The sequence below is a fragment of the Giraffa tippelskirchi genome, chromosome 4 (genome assembly GCF_054371585.1).
Source record: "Giraffa tippelskirchi isolate mGirTip1 chromosome 4, T2T-mGirTip1v1.2.pri, whole genome shotgun sequence".
NCBI classification, from domain to species: Eukaryota; Metazoa; Chordata; class Mammalia; order Artiodactyla; family Giraffidae; genus Giraffa; species Giraffa tippelskirchi.
In genome coordinates this window covers 198,296,717-198,317,035 of record NC_137278.1, presented here as the reverse complement: position 1 = coordinate 198,317,035, position 20,319 = coordinate 198,296,717, and the positions used below count along the sequence as shown (strand labels likewise).

The 20,319-nt window shown below is 43.0% G+C and overlaps 1 protein-coding gene across 1 annotated transcript in view; it reads left to right on the top strand.

Annotated features, from left to right (window-relative positions):
- Positions 1 to 1,197: 1,197 nt before the first annotated feature.
- GALNT8 (polypeptide N-acetylgalactosaminyltransferase 8) overlaps positions 1,198 to 20,319 on the top strand; it is a 44,318-nt gene continuing 25,196 nt past the window's right edge. Inside the window, exons 1-2 of the mRNA XM_081593791.1 lie at positions 1,198 to 1,435; positions 16,863 to 17,160. Of these exons, the coding sequence (XP_081449917.1) occupies positions 1,228 to 1,435; positions 16,863 to 17,160 (506 nt within the window). The 5' untranslated portion in view covers positions 1,198 to 1,227. The remainder of the gene's footprint in view (positions 1,436 to 16,862; positions 17,161 to 20,319) is intronic.

Sequence of the window (20,319 nt, the reverse complement as noted above, 5' to 3'; positions counted from 1 at the left end):
CTTCTCATTCCAGTGGCTTCTCTTGTTGGGGAACACAGACTCTAGGGCACTTGGACTTCAGTAGTTGAGGCTCGTGGGCTGTGGAGAGCAGGCTCAATAGTAGTTGTGGCACACAGGCTTAGTTGCTCTGAAGCATGTGGGATCTTCCCTGACCGGGGATTGAACCTGTGTCCCCTGCATTGAAAGGTGGATTCTTAACCACTGGAACACCAGGGAAGCCCTGGGGACTATTTTAAATGTTAATCTGTGATGATGATAATCAGGTGATTTGTCCAAAGCATATAGTGGGTGCAAGGTGTGGGGCAGAAGAGTTACTGGAAGCTGAGGGTGAGGGGAGGCTAGCTCCTCAGTGTGCAGAGCTGGTCAGTGACTAGTGAAGCAAGGCTGAGCCCTGGGGCTTATCCCTGTGGGCCCCCTCCAGCTCACTCATCTGCTTCTAGGTAGAACCCGCAGGAAGTTTTACTGGACTGACAATTGTTGCAGACCTACAATTTTTAAGACTCTACGTGCATGCATGCTCAGTTGCTCAGTCGTGTCCAGCTCTTTGTGATCCCACGGAATATATCCCTCCAGGCTCCTCTGTCCATGTGATTCTCCAGGCAAGAATACTGGAGTGGGTTGCCATTTCCTCCTCCAGGGGATCTTCCCAACCCAGGGATCGAACCTGCATGTCCTGTGTCTCTGGAATTCGAAGGAGGGTTCTTTACCACTGAGCCACTGACAAAAAAGACATCTCAGACACCATCTTTGCTCTCAAAAAGCACGTGGTCCAGAAACTTCTCACTCAGTGGATTCTTCCCTCCTACTGTTTTTTCTCTGCTACACTCACAGGTCCAGACCTCACACGCCCTTTTGGTGAGTCTCCTAAGGGATCCTACCAGCGAGAAGAAACATTCAGAACCAAAATGAAATCAAACAGAACCGAGAGAAAAGAGCTGCCGCTGGCTCTGGGAGCAAGCAGTAACCTGACTTCTGCACAAGGTGTGCCCAGGTGACTTGCCCATCCTTGGGCGGCTGCCATGACACATTCCGCATGCCTAACGCTGCCCGGGGAGAACCAGGCAGCCCTGTACTGCTTTCCTATTCAGAGAACATCTGGCTCAGCAGGCGGAGTATCCTCTATGCAGCCAGCACAGTCAGGGCTCAGCTCATTGTGATCCTCAGCCTGCCTGGGCAGTGACATTACCCTTGGCCCTCAGGGCGCAGCAGAGCCAGGGACAGAATAACATGCTCAGGAGATATGTCCTCAGAGTCCTCGGCATCGGGCTGCCGCTGGTCTTCGCTCTCAATCTCCTCCTGATATTTTACACCAAGAGGATTGTACAGGAGTTGATCCTGGGGGATCATCAGAAGAAGCTGAATTTTGCTCCGTCTGAACATAACTGGACAGTGATGGACAGACTCTCTCAACTAGAGGCAGATTTGCAGCATCTGAGTAAGTTAACGGCACTGACACTGAGGGGACGTGTTTAGGGACACAGAATAAAGGGGTGTAGAGGGAAAAAGGAGTGAGAATTAGTGGGACTCAGAGCCAGCAGCTGATGAAAGGGAACAGGCTGTGTGTGTGTGTGTGTGTGTGTTTGTGTGTGTGTGTGTGTTTGTGTGTGTGTGTGCACCTCAGGGCAGGCACACACACCCTGGTGAAGTCTGTGCAGAAAGAGCCCCCTGGCTGATGTGCCCTACAGGTCAACCTCTTTTTTAAATTGAGTTATAGTTGGCATATGCTGCTGCTGCTTAGTCGCTCAGTTGTGTCCAACTCTTCGTGACCCCATGGACTGTATCCCTCCAGGCTCCTCTGTCCATGGAATTCTCCAGGCTAGAATATTAGAATGGGTTGCCATGCCCTCCTCCAGGGGATCTTCCCGACCCAGGGATAGCACCCGTGTCTACTGCGTCTCCTGCTTTGGCAGGCAGATTCTTTACCAGTGGAGCCACCTGGGAAGCCCAACTGACATATAAGATTACATTAATTTCATGTGTAGGACATAAGGATTCAATATTTGTATATTTCACGAAATGGTCACCACAATAAATCTGATTAACATTTGGTGTCACACATAGTTCTACATTTTTTCCTTGGGATGAGGACTTTTGAGATTTACTCTGTCACCAGCTTTTAAACATACAATACAGCATTATTGACTATAGTTGCCACACTGTACATTATCTCTCCAGGACTTATTTATTTTATAACTGGAAGTGTGTAGCTTTTGACCTCCTTTACACACTTTGCTCACCTTCCACCCTGCCTCTAGCAATCACCAATCTGTTTCCTGTATCTTTAAAATATATATATTTAACTGTGCCGGGTTTTGGTTGCAGCATATAGAATCTTTTTTTTAGTTGCTGCATGCAAACCTGTTAGTTGCAGCATGTGAAATCTAGTTCCCTGACTAAGGATCAAACCAGGGCCCCTTGCACTGGGAGTATGGAGTCTTAGCCACGGATTGCCAGGGAAGTCCCTGTTCTTTTCTTCTATGAACTCATTTCCCCCCTTTCTTTTTAGATTCCACACATAAGTGAGACCCAGTGATATTTGTCTTCAGCTTTTTTCACTTAAGATGATGCCCTCAGGATCCAGCACATTTTAACCTCTTCCCAGGAATTCTGGGGTTTGTTTTTGAAACTCACCATAAGTCTCTACCCCCTGTGAATTTCATGTATCTTGGCATCTTCTTCCAGTGAGGGCAGGAGTCATGGGCTTCCCACATGATAAGAATCTCAGGCTCATGCCCTGGAATGTGAGAGCAGAGAATTGACTGTTCAGATGTGTGGCTGTGTGCCCATGGAGCCTGGGTGGTGGTGAGGGTCTTTTTTGTCTTTTTGTTTAATTAAAAAAAAACCAATTATTTAGTTACTTGGCTGCATCACATCCCAGTTGCGGTGAGTGGAATCTCTGATCTACATCACAGCCTGCAGGACCTTTAGTTATGCCATGTGATACCTTCTAGTCATGGCATGTGGAATCTACTTTCCAGACCAGGGATCAAACCCAGGCCTCTGTATTGGGAGTTCAGGGTCTTAGCCACTGGACCACTAGGAAATTTCTTCTTTTTGTTTTTTTAATTTTTAAAATTTTTATAGAATTTTAAAGGTTATTTTTCATTTACATTTATTACAAAATATCTGCTATATTCCCCATGTTGTACAGTATATACATGAGCCTATGTTATATCCAGTAACAATCTGTGCCTCCCCTTGGCCCTACTCCTGTGTTGCCCGCAAACATTGGTAACCACTAATGTGTTCTCTATATCTGTGAGTCTATTTTTCTTTTCTCTTTTGTTATATTCACTAGTCTATTGTATTTTTTTTTTTTTTTAGATTCCACTTATAAGTGATGTCATACAGTACTTGTCTTTTTCTGTCTGGCTTATTTCACTTAGCATAATAGCCTTGGGGAGTGTCTTTTTAAAAAAAATAATTATGTTTATTTATTTATTTTAGTTATTTTGGCTGCATTGGGTCTTTGTTGTTTCAGTCAGTCTTTCTCTAGATGTGGAGAATAGGGGCTACTCTCTAGTTGCAGTGCACAGGCTTTTCACTGCAGTGGCTTCTCTTGTTGCAGAGCAAGGACTCTAGGACACCTGAACTTCAGTAGTTTCAGCCCATGGGCTCAGTAGTTGCAGTACCCGGGCTCTGGAGCACAGGCTCCGTAGTTGTGGTGCATGCACGAGCTTAGTTGCTCCACTGCATGTGGAATCTTCCTGAACCAGAGATCGAACCCATGTCCCCTGTGTTGGTAGGCAGATTCTTAACCACTGGACCCCCAGGGAAGCCTACGGAGTGTCTTTTAAAAAAACTAGAACTGAGCCTTGTCAGGCTTCAGGGTGAGGCAGAGGGATAGATGGAAGGTCAGACAGGAAGAAGAAAAGGAAAGGTGGAAATCAGAGAAGAGGAGATATGGAGAGAGGACAAGAGAGGAGAAAAGAGGTGAGCACAGAAAAGGAGCCCAGAGTGAAAATGTCTAGGGTGGAGGGTGGAAGAATTGATAGGGAAGAAAAAAGGGAAAATAGATGAGGGTAGAGAGAAGGAGGCATAAAGCATGTTTTCCATCTCCCATCGCAAAACTCCTATGTTACTGTGGTTCAGATTTCTGGAAGGCGGTTTTCATAAAGTGAAAGTGTTAGTCATTCAGTTGTGTCCGACTTTTTGAGACCCCCTAGACTGTAGCCCACCAGGCTCCTCTGTCCGTGGGATTCTCCAGGCAAGAATACTGGAGTGGGTTGCCATTTCCTTCTTCAAGGGATCTTCCTGACACAGGGATCAAACCTGAGTCTCCTGCATTGGAGGAAGATTCTTTACCGTCTGAGTCACCAGGGAAGGTTTCTTAGGGGACGGTTCAATTGATGAGTGTCTTATGATGTGCTTTACCACTCTATGCCCTGGGCCTGGCACAGAGAAATTAAATAGATGAGTGAGTGACTGAGTGTAGGAAGGAGAGAACAGAGGACAGGCAGCCAAGGATGAAGAGAAGGGTGATCCAGGGGAAAGAGTTAGAGAAAACAGAGAAGATTGTCAGCTCCCAAGGCTCTGGCTTTGAGAGCCCTTGGCTGGTTTGCACGTTGACTATGCAAACATTCCCAGTGCAATTTCACCAGAGGATGTCTGTGTACCTTGGCCATCACTGTCACTCCTTGGCTGAGCACGCAGACCACACCAGCTCTCTGGCTCACCCACCCTGTGTCAGCCTCCTCAGGCCTTAAAATAGCAGGAGTTCTGCCAAGAGCCTGGCTAGTCTTTCCTCCGGCTGGGACACGATGTGCCCCGAGAAGCCATCTAGAGCCATCAGGTTTATTTCCGTCTCTTTCTTTGCACAACTGGTTCCTCCTTTGCTTGTCATTCTCTGTGCTCTACACGTTCTATTCACTCTGAAATGAGGTGGTTGTCAGGAACTCCCTACCCGCTGAGATGAATTTCAAAATGTTTTCTGGACCCCGTTTCCAGATCACAAATGCTTTTCTTTCCGGAAGGGCTCACTGAAATGGAAAGCTGGTTCAATGACCCCTCCTTCTGGTTGCTCATTACCTCCGAGAAGACTGAAGAAAATTGTGACAGTAAGGACACCTGAGCAAACTGTGAAGTCTGTGAAGAGCCAAAGCAAACACATAATGATAATCATATCCCTATTGTGGGAGGGGTTGATAACTCTAAACCAGTTTTCTGGAACTTCCCTGGGGGTTCTTAAAAGGCCCCATCAGATGACACACTTGGGTGTGTCCCCTTTGGGTCTTGGGGAGTTTCAGTGTAAGTCATGGGGGTGGTCTAGTAACACAATCTTCATCCTGCTGGGTTCTGCACTTCCATCGTCAACAATTTCCCACTGCCAGCAATGAATGAGAGCGGAAGATCAGATAACCCCCAGAGCAGGGTGTGAGAAGTGAAAATGTTAGTTGCTCAGTTGCGTGCGACTCTTTGCCACCCTGTGGACTGTAGCTTGCCAGGCTCCTCTGTCCACCAGATCCTCCAGGCAAGAATACTGGAGTGGGTTGCCATTCCCCTCTCCAGGAGATCTTCTAGACCCAGGGACCGAACCCAGGTCTCCTGCATTGCAGGCAGACTCTGTATCATCTGAGCCACCAGGGAATCTCCAAAGAGGAGTGTAAGGGAGTTTAAAGTCCCAGAGAACCAAGTCCAATCTGTGATCCCCATGCTTAGCATAGAAGAGTTTAAATCAAAATAGGATTCGATTGGGAATACTGTGAAAATTCCACTCCCATTTTTATTTTCTGCCTGAGCAAATATGAGAGCTAGTCCCCAGGAGCCTTCTCTGAAAGAGCCTCCATTTAGTTTTCTTTCCGGGTTTGCTTTGACCATCTTCTTTCCGTCTCATAGGCACTTCTGTGGTTGACTGTCTTCGTCCACGCGCCAGGTTTAGGTCACCTTCCAAAAATACCCTCCTCCCACTTGTAAGATTTTCCTGCATTCCTCTTAGGGGCTGGGCACGTAGCTGAAATTCTGCCCATGTTTTGCCCACCAAACCACACACTGTGGTATGGGGCTGCCTCTGCCCAGAGGGGTTCACACGGTGGGACCGTCCTCTCCTGAAGCTGGTACCCCAGGGTTGCAATCATCCAAAAAAGGGATTCTCTCTTCTAACTTGCAAGATGGTACTACATGAGCTAGAGGTGATCCCATCAATTTGGTTGGAGTTTAGTGTGTGTCTAAGGGAAGACGGGGGCTTCCCTGGTGACTCGGTGATAAAGAATTCCCGGACAGTGCAGGAGATGCAGGTTCGATCTCTGGGTCAGGAAGATCCCCTGGAGGAGGAAATGGCAACCCACTCCAGTATTTTTGCCTGGGAAATCTCATGGACAGAGGAGCCTTGTGGGCTATAGTCCATGGGGCTGAAAAGAGTCAGACACAACTAAAGTGACAGAAAAACAACCAAGGGAGGATTGGTGGGAACTTAAGTGAGTCCCTCTGGTGGAGTGCCTTTGAATTGAAACCACTAGGTGGGTATTTTGGTGGCCTTTGAACAGCTCTGGTGCTTTATGTCTTAAAGCAGAAAAAATTCTGCATGAGAGAGGCAAAGTGATAGGTAAGGAATTTATCAGAATAGGAATTGAGAGTCCCTTTATTAGAATGGAATTGAGAGTCACTGCAAGGAGATCAAGTCAGTCAATCCTAAAGGAAATCAACCCTGAATATTTATTGGAAAGACTGATGCTGAAGCTGAACTTCCAATACTTTGGCCACTTGATGTGAAGAATTGACTCATTGGAAAAGACCCTGATGCTGGGAAAGATTGAGGGCAGGAGGAGAAAGAGGGTGACAGAGGATGAGATGGTTGGATAGCATCATCGACTCGATCAACACGAGTTTGAGGAAGCTTTGGGAAGCCTGGCGTGCTACAGTCCATGGGGTCACAAAGAGTCAGACACAACTGAGTGAATGAAATGAATTGATTAGAATAGGATGCTTAAAGGGTTAACGTGGACAGGCCAGAGGGTGCTTCCACAAGAACTTAGTGGGCTACAGTTTTATAATCAAAGGAAAAGTAGGGAGGGGAAGAAGACCTTCTTCCTCATTCTTTTTTTTTTTAATTAGTTTATCTATTTTTTAACTTTACAATATTGTATTTGTTTTGCCATACATTGACATGAATCCACCATGGATGTACATGTTTTCCCCTTCCAGAACCCCCTTCCTTCCTCCCTCCCCATCCCATCCCTCTGGGTCATCCCGGTGCACCAGCCCCAAGAACCCTGTATCATGCATTGAACCTGGACTGGCAATTCCTTTCACATATGATAATTTATATGCCTCAATGCCGTTCTCCCATATCCTCCCGCCCTCGCCCTCTCCCATAGAGTCCACAATACCGTTCTATTTATCTGTGTCTCTTTTGATATCTCACATACAGGGTTATCTTTACCGATTGACTAAATACCATATATATGTGTTAGTATACTGTATTGGTGTTTTTCTTTCTGGCTTACTTCACTCTGTATAATAGGCTCCAGTTTCATCCACCTCATTAGAACTGATTTGAATGTATTCTTTTTAATGGCTGAGTAACATTCCATTGTGTATATGTACCACAGCTTCCTTATCCATTCGCCTGCTGATGGGCATCTAGGCTGCTTCCATGTCCCACTATTATAAACAGTGGTGTGATGAACATTGGGGTACACGTGTCTCTTTCAATTCTGGTTTCCTCAGTGTGTACGCCCAGCAGTGAGATTGCTGGGTCATATGGCAGTTCTCTTTCCAGTTTCTTGAGGAATCTCCACACTGTTCTCCATAGTGGCTGTACTAGTTTGCATTCCCACCAACAATGTAAGAGGGTTCCCTTTTCTCCACACCCTCTCCAGCATTTATTGCTTGTAGACTTTTGCATAGTAGCCATTTTGATGGCCGTGAAATGGTACCTCATTGTGGTTTTGATTTGCATTTCTCTGAGAATGAGTGATGTTGAGCATCTTTTCATGTGTTTATTAGCCATCTGTATGTCTTCTTTGGAGAAGTGTCTGTTTAGTTCTTTGGCCCACTTTTTGATTGGGTCGTTTATTTTTCTGGAATTGAGCTGCAGGAGTTGCTTGTATATTTTTGAGATTAATTGCTTGTCCATTGCTTCATTTGCTATTATTTTCTCCCATTCTGAAGGCTGTCTTTTCGCCTTGCTTAGAGTTTCCTTTGTTGTGCAAAAGCTTTTAATTTTAATTAGGTCCCATTTGTTTATTTTTGCTTTTATTTCCAATATTCTGGGAGGTGAGTCATAGACGATCCTGCTGTGGTTTATGTCGGAGAGTGTTTTGTCTATGTTTTCCTCTAGGAGTTTTATAGTTTCTGTTCTTAGGTTTAGATCTTTAATCCATTTTGAGTTTATTTTTGTGTATGGGTGTTAAGTGTTCTAGTTTCATTCTTTTACAAGTGGTTGACCATTTTTCCCAGCACCACTTTTAAAGAGAGTGTCTTTTCTCCATTGTATATTCTTGCCTCCTTTATCAAAGATAAGGTGTCCATAGGTGTGTGGATTTATCTCTGGGCTTTCTATTTTGTTCCATTGATCTATATATCTGTTCTTGTGCCAGTACCATACTGTCCTGATGACTGTGGCTTTGTAGTAGAGCCTGAAGTCAGGCAGGTTGATTCCTCCAGTTCCATTCTTCTTTCTCAAGATTGCTTTGGCTGTTCGAGGTTTTTTGTATTTCCATACAAATTGTGAAATTATTTGTCCTAGTTCTCTGAAAAATACTATCGGTAGCTTGATAGGAATTGCATTGAATCTATTGATTGCTTTGGGTAGTATACTCATTTTCACTATATTGATTCTTCCGATCCATGAACACGGTATATTTCTCCATCTATTTGTGTCCTCTTTGATTTCTTTCACCAGTGTTTTATAGTTTTCTATATATAGGTCTTTTGTTTCTTTAGGTAGATATATTCCTAAGTATTTTATTCTTGTCATTGCGATGGTGAATGGAATTGTTTCCTTAATTTCTCTTGTTGTTTTCTCGTTGTTAGTGTATAGGAATGCAAGGGATTTCTGTGTGTTGATTTTATATCCTGAAACTTTACTATATTCATTGATTAGCTCTAGTAATTTTCTGGTGGAGTCTTTAGGGCTTTCTATGTAGAGGATCATGTCATCTGCAAACAGTGAGAGTTTTACTTCTTCTTTTCGCATCTGGATTCCTTTTCTTTTTCTGCTCTGATTGCTGTGGCCAAAACTTCCAAAACTATGTTGAATAGTAGTGGTGAGAGTGGGCACACTTGTCTTGTTCCTGACTTTAGGGGAAATGCTTTCAGTTTTTCACCATTTAGGATAATGTTTTCTGTGGTTTGTCTTATACAGATTTTATTAAGTTGAGGTATGTTCCTTCTATTCCTGCTTTTTGGAGGGTTTTTATCATAAATGGATGTTGAATTTTGTCAAAGACTTTCTCTGCATCTATTGAAATAATCATATAGTTTTTATTTTTCAATTTGTTTATGTGGTGTATTACATTGATTGATTTGCGGATATTGAAGAATCCTTGCATCCCTAGGATAAAGCCCATTTGGTCATGATGTATGATCTTTTTAATATGTTGTTGGATTCTGTTTGCTAGGATTTTGTTAAGGATTTTTGCATCTATGTTCATCAGTGATATTGGCCTGTAGTTTTCTTTTTTTGTGGCATCTTTGTCAGGTTTTGGTATTAGGGTGATGATGGCCTCATAGAATGAGTTTGGAAGTTTACCTTCCTCTGCAATTTTCTGGAAGAGTTTGAGTAGGATAGGTGTTAGCTCTTCTCTAAATTTTTGATAGAATTCAGCTGTGAAGCCATCTGGTCCTGGGCTTTTGTTTGCTGGAAGATTTCTGATTACAGTTTCAATTTCCGTGCTTGTGATGGATATGTTGAGATTTTCTATTTCTTCCTGGTTCAGTTTTGGGAAGTCATACTTTTCTAAGAATTTATCCATTTCTTCCAAGTTGTCCATTTTATTTGCATATAGTTGCTGATAATAGTCTCTTATGATCCTTTGTATTTCTGTGTTGTCTGTTGTGATCTCTCCGTTTTCATCTCTAATTTTGTTGATTTGATTCTTTTCCCTTTGTTTCCTGATGAGTCTGGCTAATGGCTTGTTATCGTCTCAAAGAACCAGCTTTTGGCTTTGTTGATTTTTGCTATGGTCTCTTTTGTTTCTTTTGCATTTATTTCTGCCCTAATTTTTAAGATTTCTTTCCTTCTGCTAACCCTGGGGTTCTTCATTTCTTCCTTTTCTATTTGCTTTAGGTGTAGAGTTGAGTTATTTATTTGGCTTTTTTCTTGTTTCTTGAGGTGAGCCTGTATTGCTATGAATCTTCCCCTTAGCACTGCTTTTACAGTGTCCCATAGGTTTTGGGTTGTTTTGTTTTCATTTTCATTTGTTTCTATGCATATTTTGATTTCTTTTTTGATTTCTTCTGTGATTTGTTGGTTATTAAGCAGTGTGTTGTTCAGCCTCCATATGTTGGAATTTTTAATAGTTTTTCTCCTGTAATTGACATCTAATCTTACTGCATTGTGGTCAGAAAAGATGCTTGGAATGATATAAATTTTTTTGAATTTACCAAGACTAGATTTATGGCCCAGGATGTGATCTATTCTGGAGAAGGTTCCATGTGCACTTGAGAAAAAGGTGAAATTGATTGTTTTGGGGTGAAATGACCTATAGATATCAATTAGGTCTAACTGGTATATTGTATCATTTAAAGTTTGTGTTCCCTTGTTAATTTTCTGTTTAGTTGATCTGTCCATAGGTGTGAGTGGGGTATTAAAGTCTCCCACTATTATTGTGTTATTGTTAATTTCCCCTTTCATACTTGTTAGCATTTGCCTTACATATTGTGGTGCTCCTATGTTGGGTGCATATATATTTATAATTGTTATATCTTCTTCTTGGATTGATCCTTTGATCATTATGTAGTGTCCATATTTGTCTCTTTTCACCACCTTTGTTTTAAAGTCTATTTTATCTGATATGGATATTGCTACTCCTGCTTTCTTTTGGTCTCTATTTGCATGAAAGAGGACATCCCTGGTGGCTCAGATGGTAAAGCATCTGCCTACAATGTGGGAGACCTGGGTTCGATCCCTGGGTTGGGAAGATCCTCTGGAGAAGGAAATGGCAACCCACTCCATACTCTTGCCTAGAAAATCCCATGGACGGAGGAGCGTGGTAGCTTACATACAGTCCATGGAGTTGCAAAGAGTCGGACACAATGGAGTGACTTCACTTGCATGAAATATCTTTTTCCAGCCCTTCACTTTCAGTCTGTATGTGTCCCTTGTTTCAAGGTGAGTCTCTTGTAGACAACATATGTAGGGGTCTTGTTTTTGTATCCATTCAGCCAGTCTTTGTCTTTTGGTTGAGGCATTCAACCCATTTACATTTAAGGTAATTATTGATAAGTATGATCCCATTGCCATTTACTTTATTGTTTCGGATTTGAGATTATACACCCTTTTTGTGTTTCCTGTCTAGAGAAGATCCTTTAGCATTTGTTGGAGAGCTGGTTTGGTGGTGCTAAATTCTCTGAGCTTTTGCTTATCTGTAAAGCTTTTGATTTCTCCTTCGTATTTGAATGAGATTCTTGCAGGATACAGTAATCTGGGCTGTAGATTATTTTCCTTCATCACTTTAACTATGCCCTGCCATTCCCTTCTGGCCTGAAGAGTTTCTATTGAAAGATCAGCTGTTATCCTTATGGGAATCCCCTTGTGTGTTATTTGTTGTTTTTCCCTTGCTGCTTTTAATATTTGTTCTTTGTGTTTGATCTTTGTTAATTTGATTATTATGTGTCTTGGGGTGTTTCGCCTTGGGTTTATCCTGTTTGGGACTCTCTGGGTTTCTTGGACTTGGGTGATTATTTCCTTCCCCACTTTAGGGAAGTTTTCAACTATTATCTCCTCGAGAATTTTCTCATGGTCTTTCTTTTTGTCTTCTTCTTCTGAGACTCCTGTGATTCGTATGTTGGTGCATTTAACATTGTCCCAGAGGTCTCTGAGGTTGTCCTCATTTCTTTTAATTCTTTTTTCTTTTTCCTCTCTGTTTCATTTATTTCTATCATTCTATCTTCTACCTCACTTATTCTATCTTCTGCCTCTGTTATTCTACTGTTGCTTCCCTCGAGAGTGTTTTTGATCTCATTTATTGCATTATTCATTATATACTGACTCTTTTTTATTTCTTCTAAGTCCTAGTTAAACCTTTCTTGCATCTTCTCGATCCTTGTCTCCAGGTTATTTATCTGTAACTCCACTTTGTTTTCCAGATTTTGGATCATTTTCACTATCATTATTTGGAATTTTTTGTCAGGTAGATTCCCTATCTCTTCCTCTTTTGTTTGATTTGGAGGGCATTTATCCTGTTCCTTTACCTGCTGGGTATTTCTCTGCCTTTTCTTCTTGTTTATATTGCTGTGTTTGGGGTGGCCTTTCTGTTTTCTGGCAGTTTGTGGTTCCTCTTTATTATGGAGGTTCCTCGCTGTGGGTGGGGTTAGACGGGTGGCTTGTCAAGGTTTCCTGGTTGGGGAAGCTAGTGTCAGTGTTCTGGTGGGTGGAGCTGGATTTCTTCTCTCTGGAGTGCAATGAAGTGTCCAGTAATGAGTTTTGAGATGTCATTGGGTTTTGTGTGACTTTGGGCAGCCTGTATATTGAAGCTCAGGGCTATGTTCCTGTGTTGCTGGAGAATTTGCATGGTATATCTTACTCTGGAACTTGTTGGCCCTTGGGTGGTGCTTGGTTTCAGTGTAGGTATGGAGGCATTTGATGAGCTCCTATTGTTTAATGGGTCCTGGATTCAGGAGTTCTCTGGTGTTCTCAAGATTTGGACTTAAGTTTCCTGTCTCTGGTTTTCAGTCTTATTCTTACAGTAGCCTCAAGGCTTCTCCATCTATACAGCACCAATGATAAAACATCTAGGTTAATGATGAAGAGTTTCTCCACAGTGAGGAATACCCGGAGAGGTTCACAGAGTTACATGGAGAAGAGAAGACAGAGGAGGGAGATAGAGGTGGCCAGGAGGAGAAGAGGGGAATCAAAAGGGGAGAGACAGATCCAGCCAGTAATCAGTTCTCTAAGTGTTCTCCACAGCCTGGAACATACAAAGAGATTCACAGAGTTGAGTTGAAAAGAAAAGGGGGAGTGGGGAGATGGAGGCGACCTGGTGGAGAAAAATGAAAGTTAAAAGAGGGAGAGAGAAATCAAGCCAGTGATTTTGCTCCCAAGTAAAAATGGGTGGTGAAGATTGGGTTCTTGAAGATACAAAGTTGATGATAAATACTAAAAAGCAAAGATTAAAAATCTAGAGTAGGGGTTAGGTTCTCAAAAATACAATATTAAAAAAATAGAGAAAAAAAAGAAGAAGAAAAAAGAAAAAACAAAGAAAAAAAAAGCCACCAGAGTCACAAAAATTATAAAATATATATATATATATATATATATATATAAAGTTTGCTTTAAAAATAAGGTCTTAAAAAAATAAAAATTAAAAAAATACAAATAAAAATAAGGGTTTATTTTTGCAAGGTAATAGTAGGTTATAAAAATGAAAATTGAAGGAGTAATAGGGGACTTAAAAATAAAAAGAAAATAAGAAAATAAAATAAAATTTTAAAAAATTAAAAAATAATTTAAAAGTTTTAAAAATTTAAAACACTATAATAGTAAAAATATATCTAGGACTTTCTCTGGAGCTGTTATGGACAGTGTGGGGTCAGTTCATTTTAAGATAGTTCCTTGGCCCAGCTTGTAATTCTCAAGGTCTCTAGGCCCCTTCCTATGTAGTCGGTGCTAACTACAGGGTTTTAATCTGTTGCATCTGTCACTTCCAAAGCGGTTCCCTCTGTTTCTTTTAGCTTCTTCTGTTTGCTGGTCTCTTCAGTGTCTAATTTCCGCCCTGACACAAAGGGGGCTGTGGTGGTCACTATTTTTTTTTTTTAGTCTCCCTTGTTCAGTCGTGCTGTGGGGAGGGAGGAACACTGCAAACAAATCTCACTGGCGTGTGCTCACAATGTTTCAGCCACACTGGGTTTGCCCTGCTCATGGTGTGTGTGCTTTCCCAGTCTACATTGCTCAGGCTCTAGGTTACACTGCAGGGAACTGTCTGAAGTGGCCCCTGGGGTTGCCTGTACTTCTCAGGTCTAAGCCGCTGAAGTTCAGGTTCCTGAGTACTTCACAAAGGCGTAGACTTGGTTGAGCCTGGGTTTTGTGCCCTTCCCAGGTCTGAGCAGCTCCGGTGACCAGGTTTTTGGTTAGTGCGGTCGGGGGCTGCCCCTTTTCCCCCTTCCCCCGTCCCAGCTGCTCAGTTTTCTGGGTGTACAATGGGCGCAGCTTCCCAGATGTGCTGTGCTCTCCTCTGGGGAGCTGATCTCTGGCTGTCACCCTCTCGGCAGGTGTCTACGCTCCAGAGTCCCAAGAAGTCCTGGTTAGCAGCGAGGTCTCTTTGCAGTTTGGGGCCGCGATTCCGCCCTTCCGGGTCTGGCTGCCCTCGCCTGCCTGTCTCCTGCGGGGGATGGGCTGGTCCGCAGCAGGCTTGCTCTGCTCAGTCCTTTGTTTTGTGACCAGGCCTGGCGGTGTCTTAGGTTAAGGCTTTTTGCAGGAAAGCTATCTCACGGTCTAGGTTGCTGTCTCAATCTAGTTCTCTCAGATTGCCCTCGGGGCATTCAGGCCCAGTCCTTACCCAAAGCAATGCAGCCTGCCCCTCCCTGCCCAGCCCCCGCTTGCTAGTTGGGAATGCGTGCCTCTGGGCTGTGCACCCGCTGGGATTTGCTGTTACGTACGTAAACCACGGAGTTTAATAATTTATTTATTTTTCCTCCTGGTTATTTTGACCTCTGCGATACCAAGGCTCACCACCGACCCGCTGGAGAGAGTGTTTCCCGGTGTTTGGAAACTTCTCTCTTTTTTAAGACTCCCTTCCTGGGACGGATCTCCATCCCTACATCTTTTGTCTCTCTTTTTATCTTTTATATTTTATCCTACCTCCTTTCGAAGACTATGAGCTGCCTTTCTGTGTGTCTGATGTCCTCTGCCAACATTCAGAAGTTGTTTTGTGGAATTTGCTTGGCGTCTAAATGTTCTTTTGGTGAATTTGTGGGAGAGAAAGTCATCTCCCCGTCCTATTCCTCTGCCATCTTAAGACAGCCCCCCTTCCTCATTCTTGAGTGGATGTCATGCTTCCATCATCAGCCCCTTCTCCAGGTTGGGTGGGGGGCGGTTTCTTGTCCCTCTACGGTCATGGTACTATGGGAAAATTATTCCAGGTCTCAGTACAATGAGTGCCTTTCACTTTGAAATGTCACCTTTCCATAAACTATTGTTTTGATGTGTGGAGAGAGCACGTCCTAAGGATCATTAACTTGTTGAGCTCACTGGGCAGGATGTGGGGCTCATGCCACCATTTTTTTATTGTTTGGGGGCATGTCTCATGCTTCTGTTGCATGGGTTTGTGGCTATGGAAGCCTGCTTGCTTCTGTGGTTAAGCAAACCTGCTTTCTTAAGCGACCATTAACTTACAGAAGTCTCCCATATTTTTTTTCTACTTACAACCCCCTAGAGGGATTAATTATTTAATCACCTACTTGGTTCCTTTACCCTGTCCCTATCACCTTGATTACCATTTTGGGGTTGAATGCTGAGGAGTGTCATAGTCAATGTTGGACTTGGGAAATACTAATCAGTCAACTCTTGTTTTCGTTCAATCAAAAGTTCCCAAGTATGGCTCCTGCCAGTGTCTCTTTCCCAAAATGAGAGCACCCCAACCCCTACTCCCAGGAAACTCTCTAAGACCAACAGGTAGGTCTCCTCAGGCTCCTATTAAATAACTGCTTTTGCTCTGGGTCCTGGTGTGCATGAGGCTTTGTGTGTGTGCCCTTTAAAAGTGAAATCTCTTTTTCTCCCAGCCCTTTGGGACTTGAAAATTAAGCCTTTCTGGTCTTCAAAGCCAAATACTACGGAGGCTCATTTTCCTGGTGCAGGATTCCTGGGGAATCCTACACGCAGCTCAGAACTCTCACTCCTGGAGGTGAACCTCTGCAATATAATCATTCTCCAGTTTGGGGGTCTCCAATTTCTTTCTTTGGCTGCGCTGGGTCTTAGTTGCAGCACATGGGATCTAGTTTCCTGACCACGGATCAAACCCAGGCCCCCTGGACCGCCAGGGAGGTCCGTCCAGTTTCTTGATGCCTTTAGTTGTGGAAGATCTTTTCTGGCCTTTGTCACCCATGGTTGCTCTGTGGATAGTAGTGATGTTCGGGTGCTCGAGAGAGAGAGGGTGGTCTCAGGCTCTTTGTACCGCACCATCTTGGGTGATCCCAAACGTCCTTTTGGTTCCATTGAAGGAAGGAGTCAGAAGACTGTTATAAAAGCCCTTTACTTACCACGAAAGCCTGGCTGTCCTCTTTCCTGAGCCGACTCTTCCCTGCTGATCTCGACAAACTCTCTCCCTCCTTACAGGCCTTGCCACGGCCATCCATTCACAGTCTTCATCTCTGCCCTGAGTCGTGCTGTCACCCGGGTCCCTGCAGCGTCCTGTGGTTAACCGATCCAATCCCTCGGCCTTTACCTGCCTCCTGCCTCACACTTTCACAGTGTGCTCTGAGCTTTGTCATCCTTCCGAACTGCTCCCCTCGAAAATGACAAACGCATGCTATCTAGCCCTGACCACAACCTTAGGACCCTGGAGCAAGCTCATTCAACTTCTCCGTAACAATGCCATCTCTCCAGATCCTCTGTTGCCAATATCTACAACTCCTTTCACACTTGCTCTGTTGCCCTTCCTAAAAATCTGGGAAGAAAAACATTTCTAGGAAATGTGGATGAGAAAGTAATGCCCGGGTAGCTAACAACTGGCTGAGATGTTTTCTCCCCTGCCCTTCGTTTGCAGAAGAAGCTATGAAGCTGGCTGTGAAGCAATCAGAAGATGGGGTTGGCATGCTGGCAACAGTGAAAGATGAAAGGCATCCTTTTCCAGATACAGCTCATGCCAAGGAGAGTGGCTTCTTCAAGGAAAAACCCCACAAGGTTCTCTTCCCAGACTCAGAACTTTTCAGGAAGTGGGGTAGGGACCTTTCTGAGGCTCAGCAGAAAGAGGCTGAGGACCTCTTCCAGAAGTATGGCTATAACGTGTACCTCAGTGACCGGTTGCCCCTGGATCGTACCCTCCCAGACACTCGAGATTCCAGGTAAGACGGACCGAGGCAGCCTTCCTAGGGACCTCAGTGTAATTTGAAGACAAGCTTTGGGAGGTGGCTTAGATGGTAAAGAATCTGCCTGCAATGCAGGAGACCCAGGTTCAATCCATGGGTTGGGAAGATCCCCTGGTAAAGGGAATGGCTATCCACTCCACTATTCTTGCCTGGAGAATTCCATGGACAGAGGAGACTGGCAGGTTACTGTCCATGGGGTCGCAAAGAGTTGGATACAACTGAGTGACTAACATTTTGAGAGCAGCAGAAGTCAAGGGTTGAAAAGAAGGATGGGAGAGTGGGAAATTGGTGAGGAAGTGGGTCAGGGTGTAGAAAGTTCTGGAAGACTGACAGAGCAGAATTCTCAACTTTAATCCATTTTATAATGGCAGCTCTGAGAAGATATCTGACTGATTTAAGTATTTATAGCCCTCAGAGCTGAGCAGAGGTATCAGAGAAATGCAGATCCTTGAGAATTCTGATAGGATGGGTCTAACTCATAATTTTACAGATGAGGAAACTGAGGCTGAGAGAGAGAAACAACTTGGGCAAGTCGAAGGAAGTTAACAGTGCTACTCTTCTCCCTGATATTTCTCTCAAATTCTCTGCTTGGATTCCTCTTTATTTATTTTAAAAAAAATATTTATTGATTTGGCTCTGCTGAGGTTTCTTTGCGGCATGCAGGATCTTTAGTTGCAGCATGTGGGAACTAGTTCCCTGACCAGGGATCGAACCCCAGGCCCCTGCATCAGATGCATGGAGTCTTAGCCACTGGACCACCAGGATCTTATTAATTTTAACTTAAACTTTCCTCTCTCCTTCTGTTTTCACTTCCTATTTTTTTTTCTTATTCTGCATTTCCTTAGTAAGTTTTTTCTGCCTCCTTAATAAGTTTTAAAAATAACAGTTTTTGGAGATAAATTCACGTACCATACAATTCACTAAAGTGTATGATTTATTGATTTTTAGTTTATTCATCACCATTATCAGTTTTAAAACATTTTCACCTCTTCCAAAAGAAAACCTACCCCTCCTAACAGTCTCTCCCCATCTGCCTACAACTTCCTCATCCTTAGGCAACCATTAATCCGCTTTTTGTCCCTATGGACTTGCCCCTTCTGGACATTTTGTATAAATGGAATCATATAACACGGAGTCTTCTGTATGTAGCATAATGTTTTCTAGTGTCATTCATGTTATAGCATTCATCACTACTTCATTTGTCACTATCGTTCCTTTTATGGTAAAATAAGATTTTGTTGTCCAGTTGTATACCACCTCTTCTTTACCTGTTTACCAGTTGATGGACATTTAGATTATTTTTGCTTTTTGACTACTATGAATAATGCTGGTTTGAACATATATGTACAAGTTCTTGTGTGGACATATGTCTTCATTTTTCTTGGTTATACCCTAGGAGTAGAATTGCTGGACCATATGATGACTCTATATTTAAATTTCCAAGGAACTGCCAGACTGTTTTCCAAAGTGGCTGCATCATTTTATATTCCCTCTAGCAGCATATGAGAGTTTTGATTTTTTTTAACATACTTATCAAGATTTGTTTTTGTTTTTTGATCATAGCCATTCTAGTGAGTGTGAAAGTGCAAAACGCAAGTCACTCAGTCGTGTCCGACTTTTTGCGACCACATGGACTTTATAGTCCATGGAATTCTCCAGGCCAGAATACTGGAGTGAGTAGCCTTGCCCTTTTCCAGGGGATTTTCCCAACCCAGGGGTCAAACCGAGGTCTCCTGCATTGCAGGCGGATTCTCTACCAGCTGAGCCACAAGGGAAGCCCAAGTGGTATGCAATTGTGGTTTTGATTTAAATTTCCCTGATGTCTACTTATGCTGAACATTTTTCATGTGTATACAGGCCATTTGTATATTTTCTTTGAAGAAATGTCCATTTATACACTTTTTACTTTTAAGAAGGTGTTTTTCTTTTCATTATTGAGTTGCAAGTGTTTTTTTAATAAGAATTTGCCAGTTTAACCTAAGTTTTTAAATTTGTGGGTGGATAGTTGTTTATAGTATTCCCTACTTTCTAATTTTCCTTGTAATTTTTTTCTTTGACCCAATGGTTATTTAAGAATGTGTTTTTTAATTTCCACCTATTTGTGAATTTCTAATATCTTTCTGTTTTCATCTCCCATGCCACTTTGTATGAATTTAGTCTTTTAAAATTTATTGAGTCCTGTTTTATGCTCTAGCACACAGCCTCTCCTGGAGAATGTTGCATGTACAGTTGAAAAAAATCTGCTGTTGTTGTATAGACTGTTCTTACAGATGCCACTAGGTCTCATCAGTTCGCAATGTTGTTTAAGTCTTACATTTCCTTATTCATTTCCTTGTTTGTCCTTTTTTTTAAAAAAAAACATTATTTTATTTTTTGGCTGTGATGGGTCTTTGTTTTTGCATACAGGCTTCCTCTAGTTGTAAGGAGTGGGGTCTACTCTTCCTTGTGTATGGGCTTCTTGTTGCAGTGGCTTCTCTTATTGTGGAGCACAGGCTCTAGGCACATGAGCTTCAGCTCAATAGTTTCAGCTTATGGGCTCTAGAGTGCTAGCTCAATAGTTGTGGCACATACTTCATTGCTCCAAGGCATGTGAGATCTTCCCGGAACAGGGATTGAACTGACGTCCCTTGCATTGCAAGGTGGATTCTTAACCACTGGACTACCAGGAAAGCTCTCCTTGTTTATCTTGTGTTTAGTTGTTGTATGGGGCTTCCCTTGTGGCTCAGACAGTAAAGAATCTGCCTGCAATGCAGGAGACCTGAGTTCGATCATTGGGTCAGGAAGATCCCCTGGAGAAGCAAATGGTAACCCAGTCCAGTATTCTTGCCTGGAGAATCGCATGGACAGAGGAGCCTGGCAGGCTACAGTTCATGGACTTGAAAAGAGTTGGACACGACTGAGTGACTAACACTTTCCTTTCCACTTTCCTTGAAAGTAGGGTATTGAAATCGCCACTGATTATTGCTGATTGGTCTGTTACTTCCTTCAGTCTGTCAGGTTTTGTTTCATGTATTTTGGTACTCTGTTGCTAGGAATATATGTTTAAAATTGGTATATCTTCCTGATGGTTATATCCTTTTATGGTTACAAAGTCTCTCCCTTTATAACTAACAACATTTTTATTTTAACATCTAT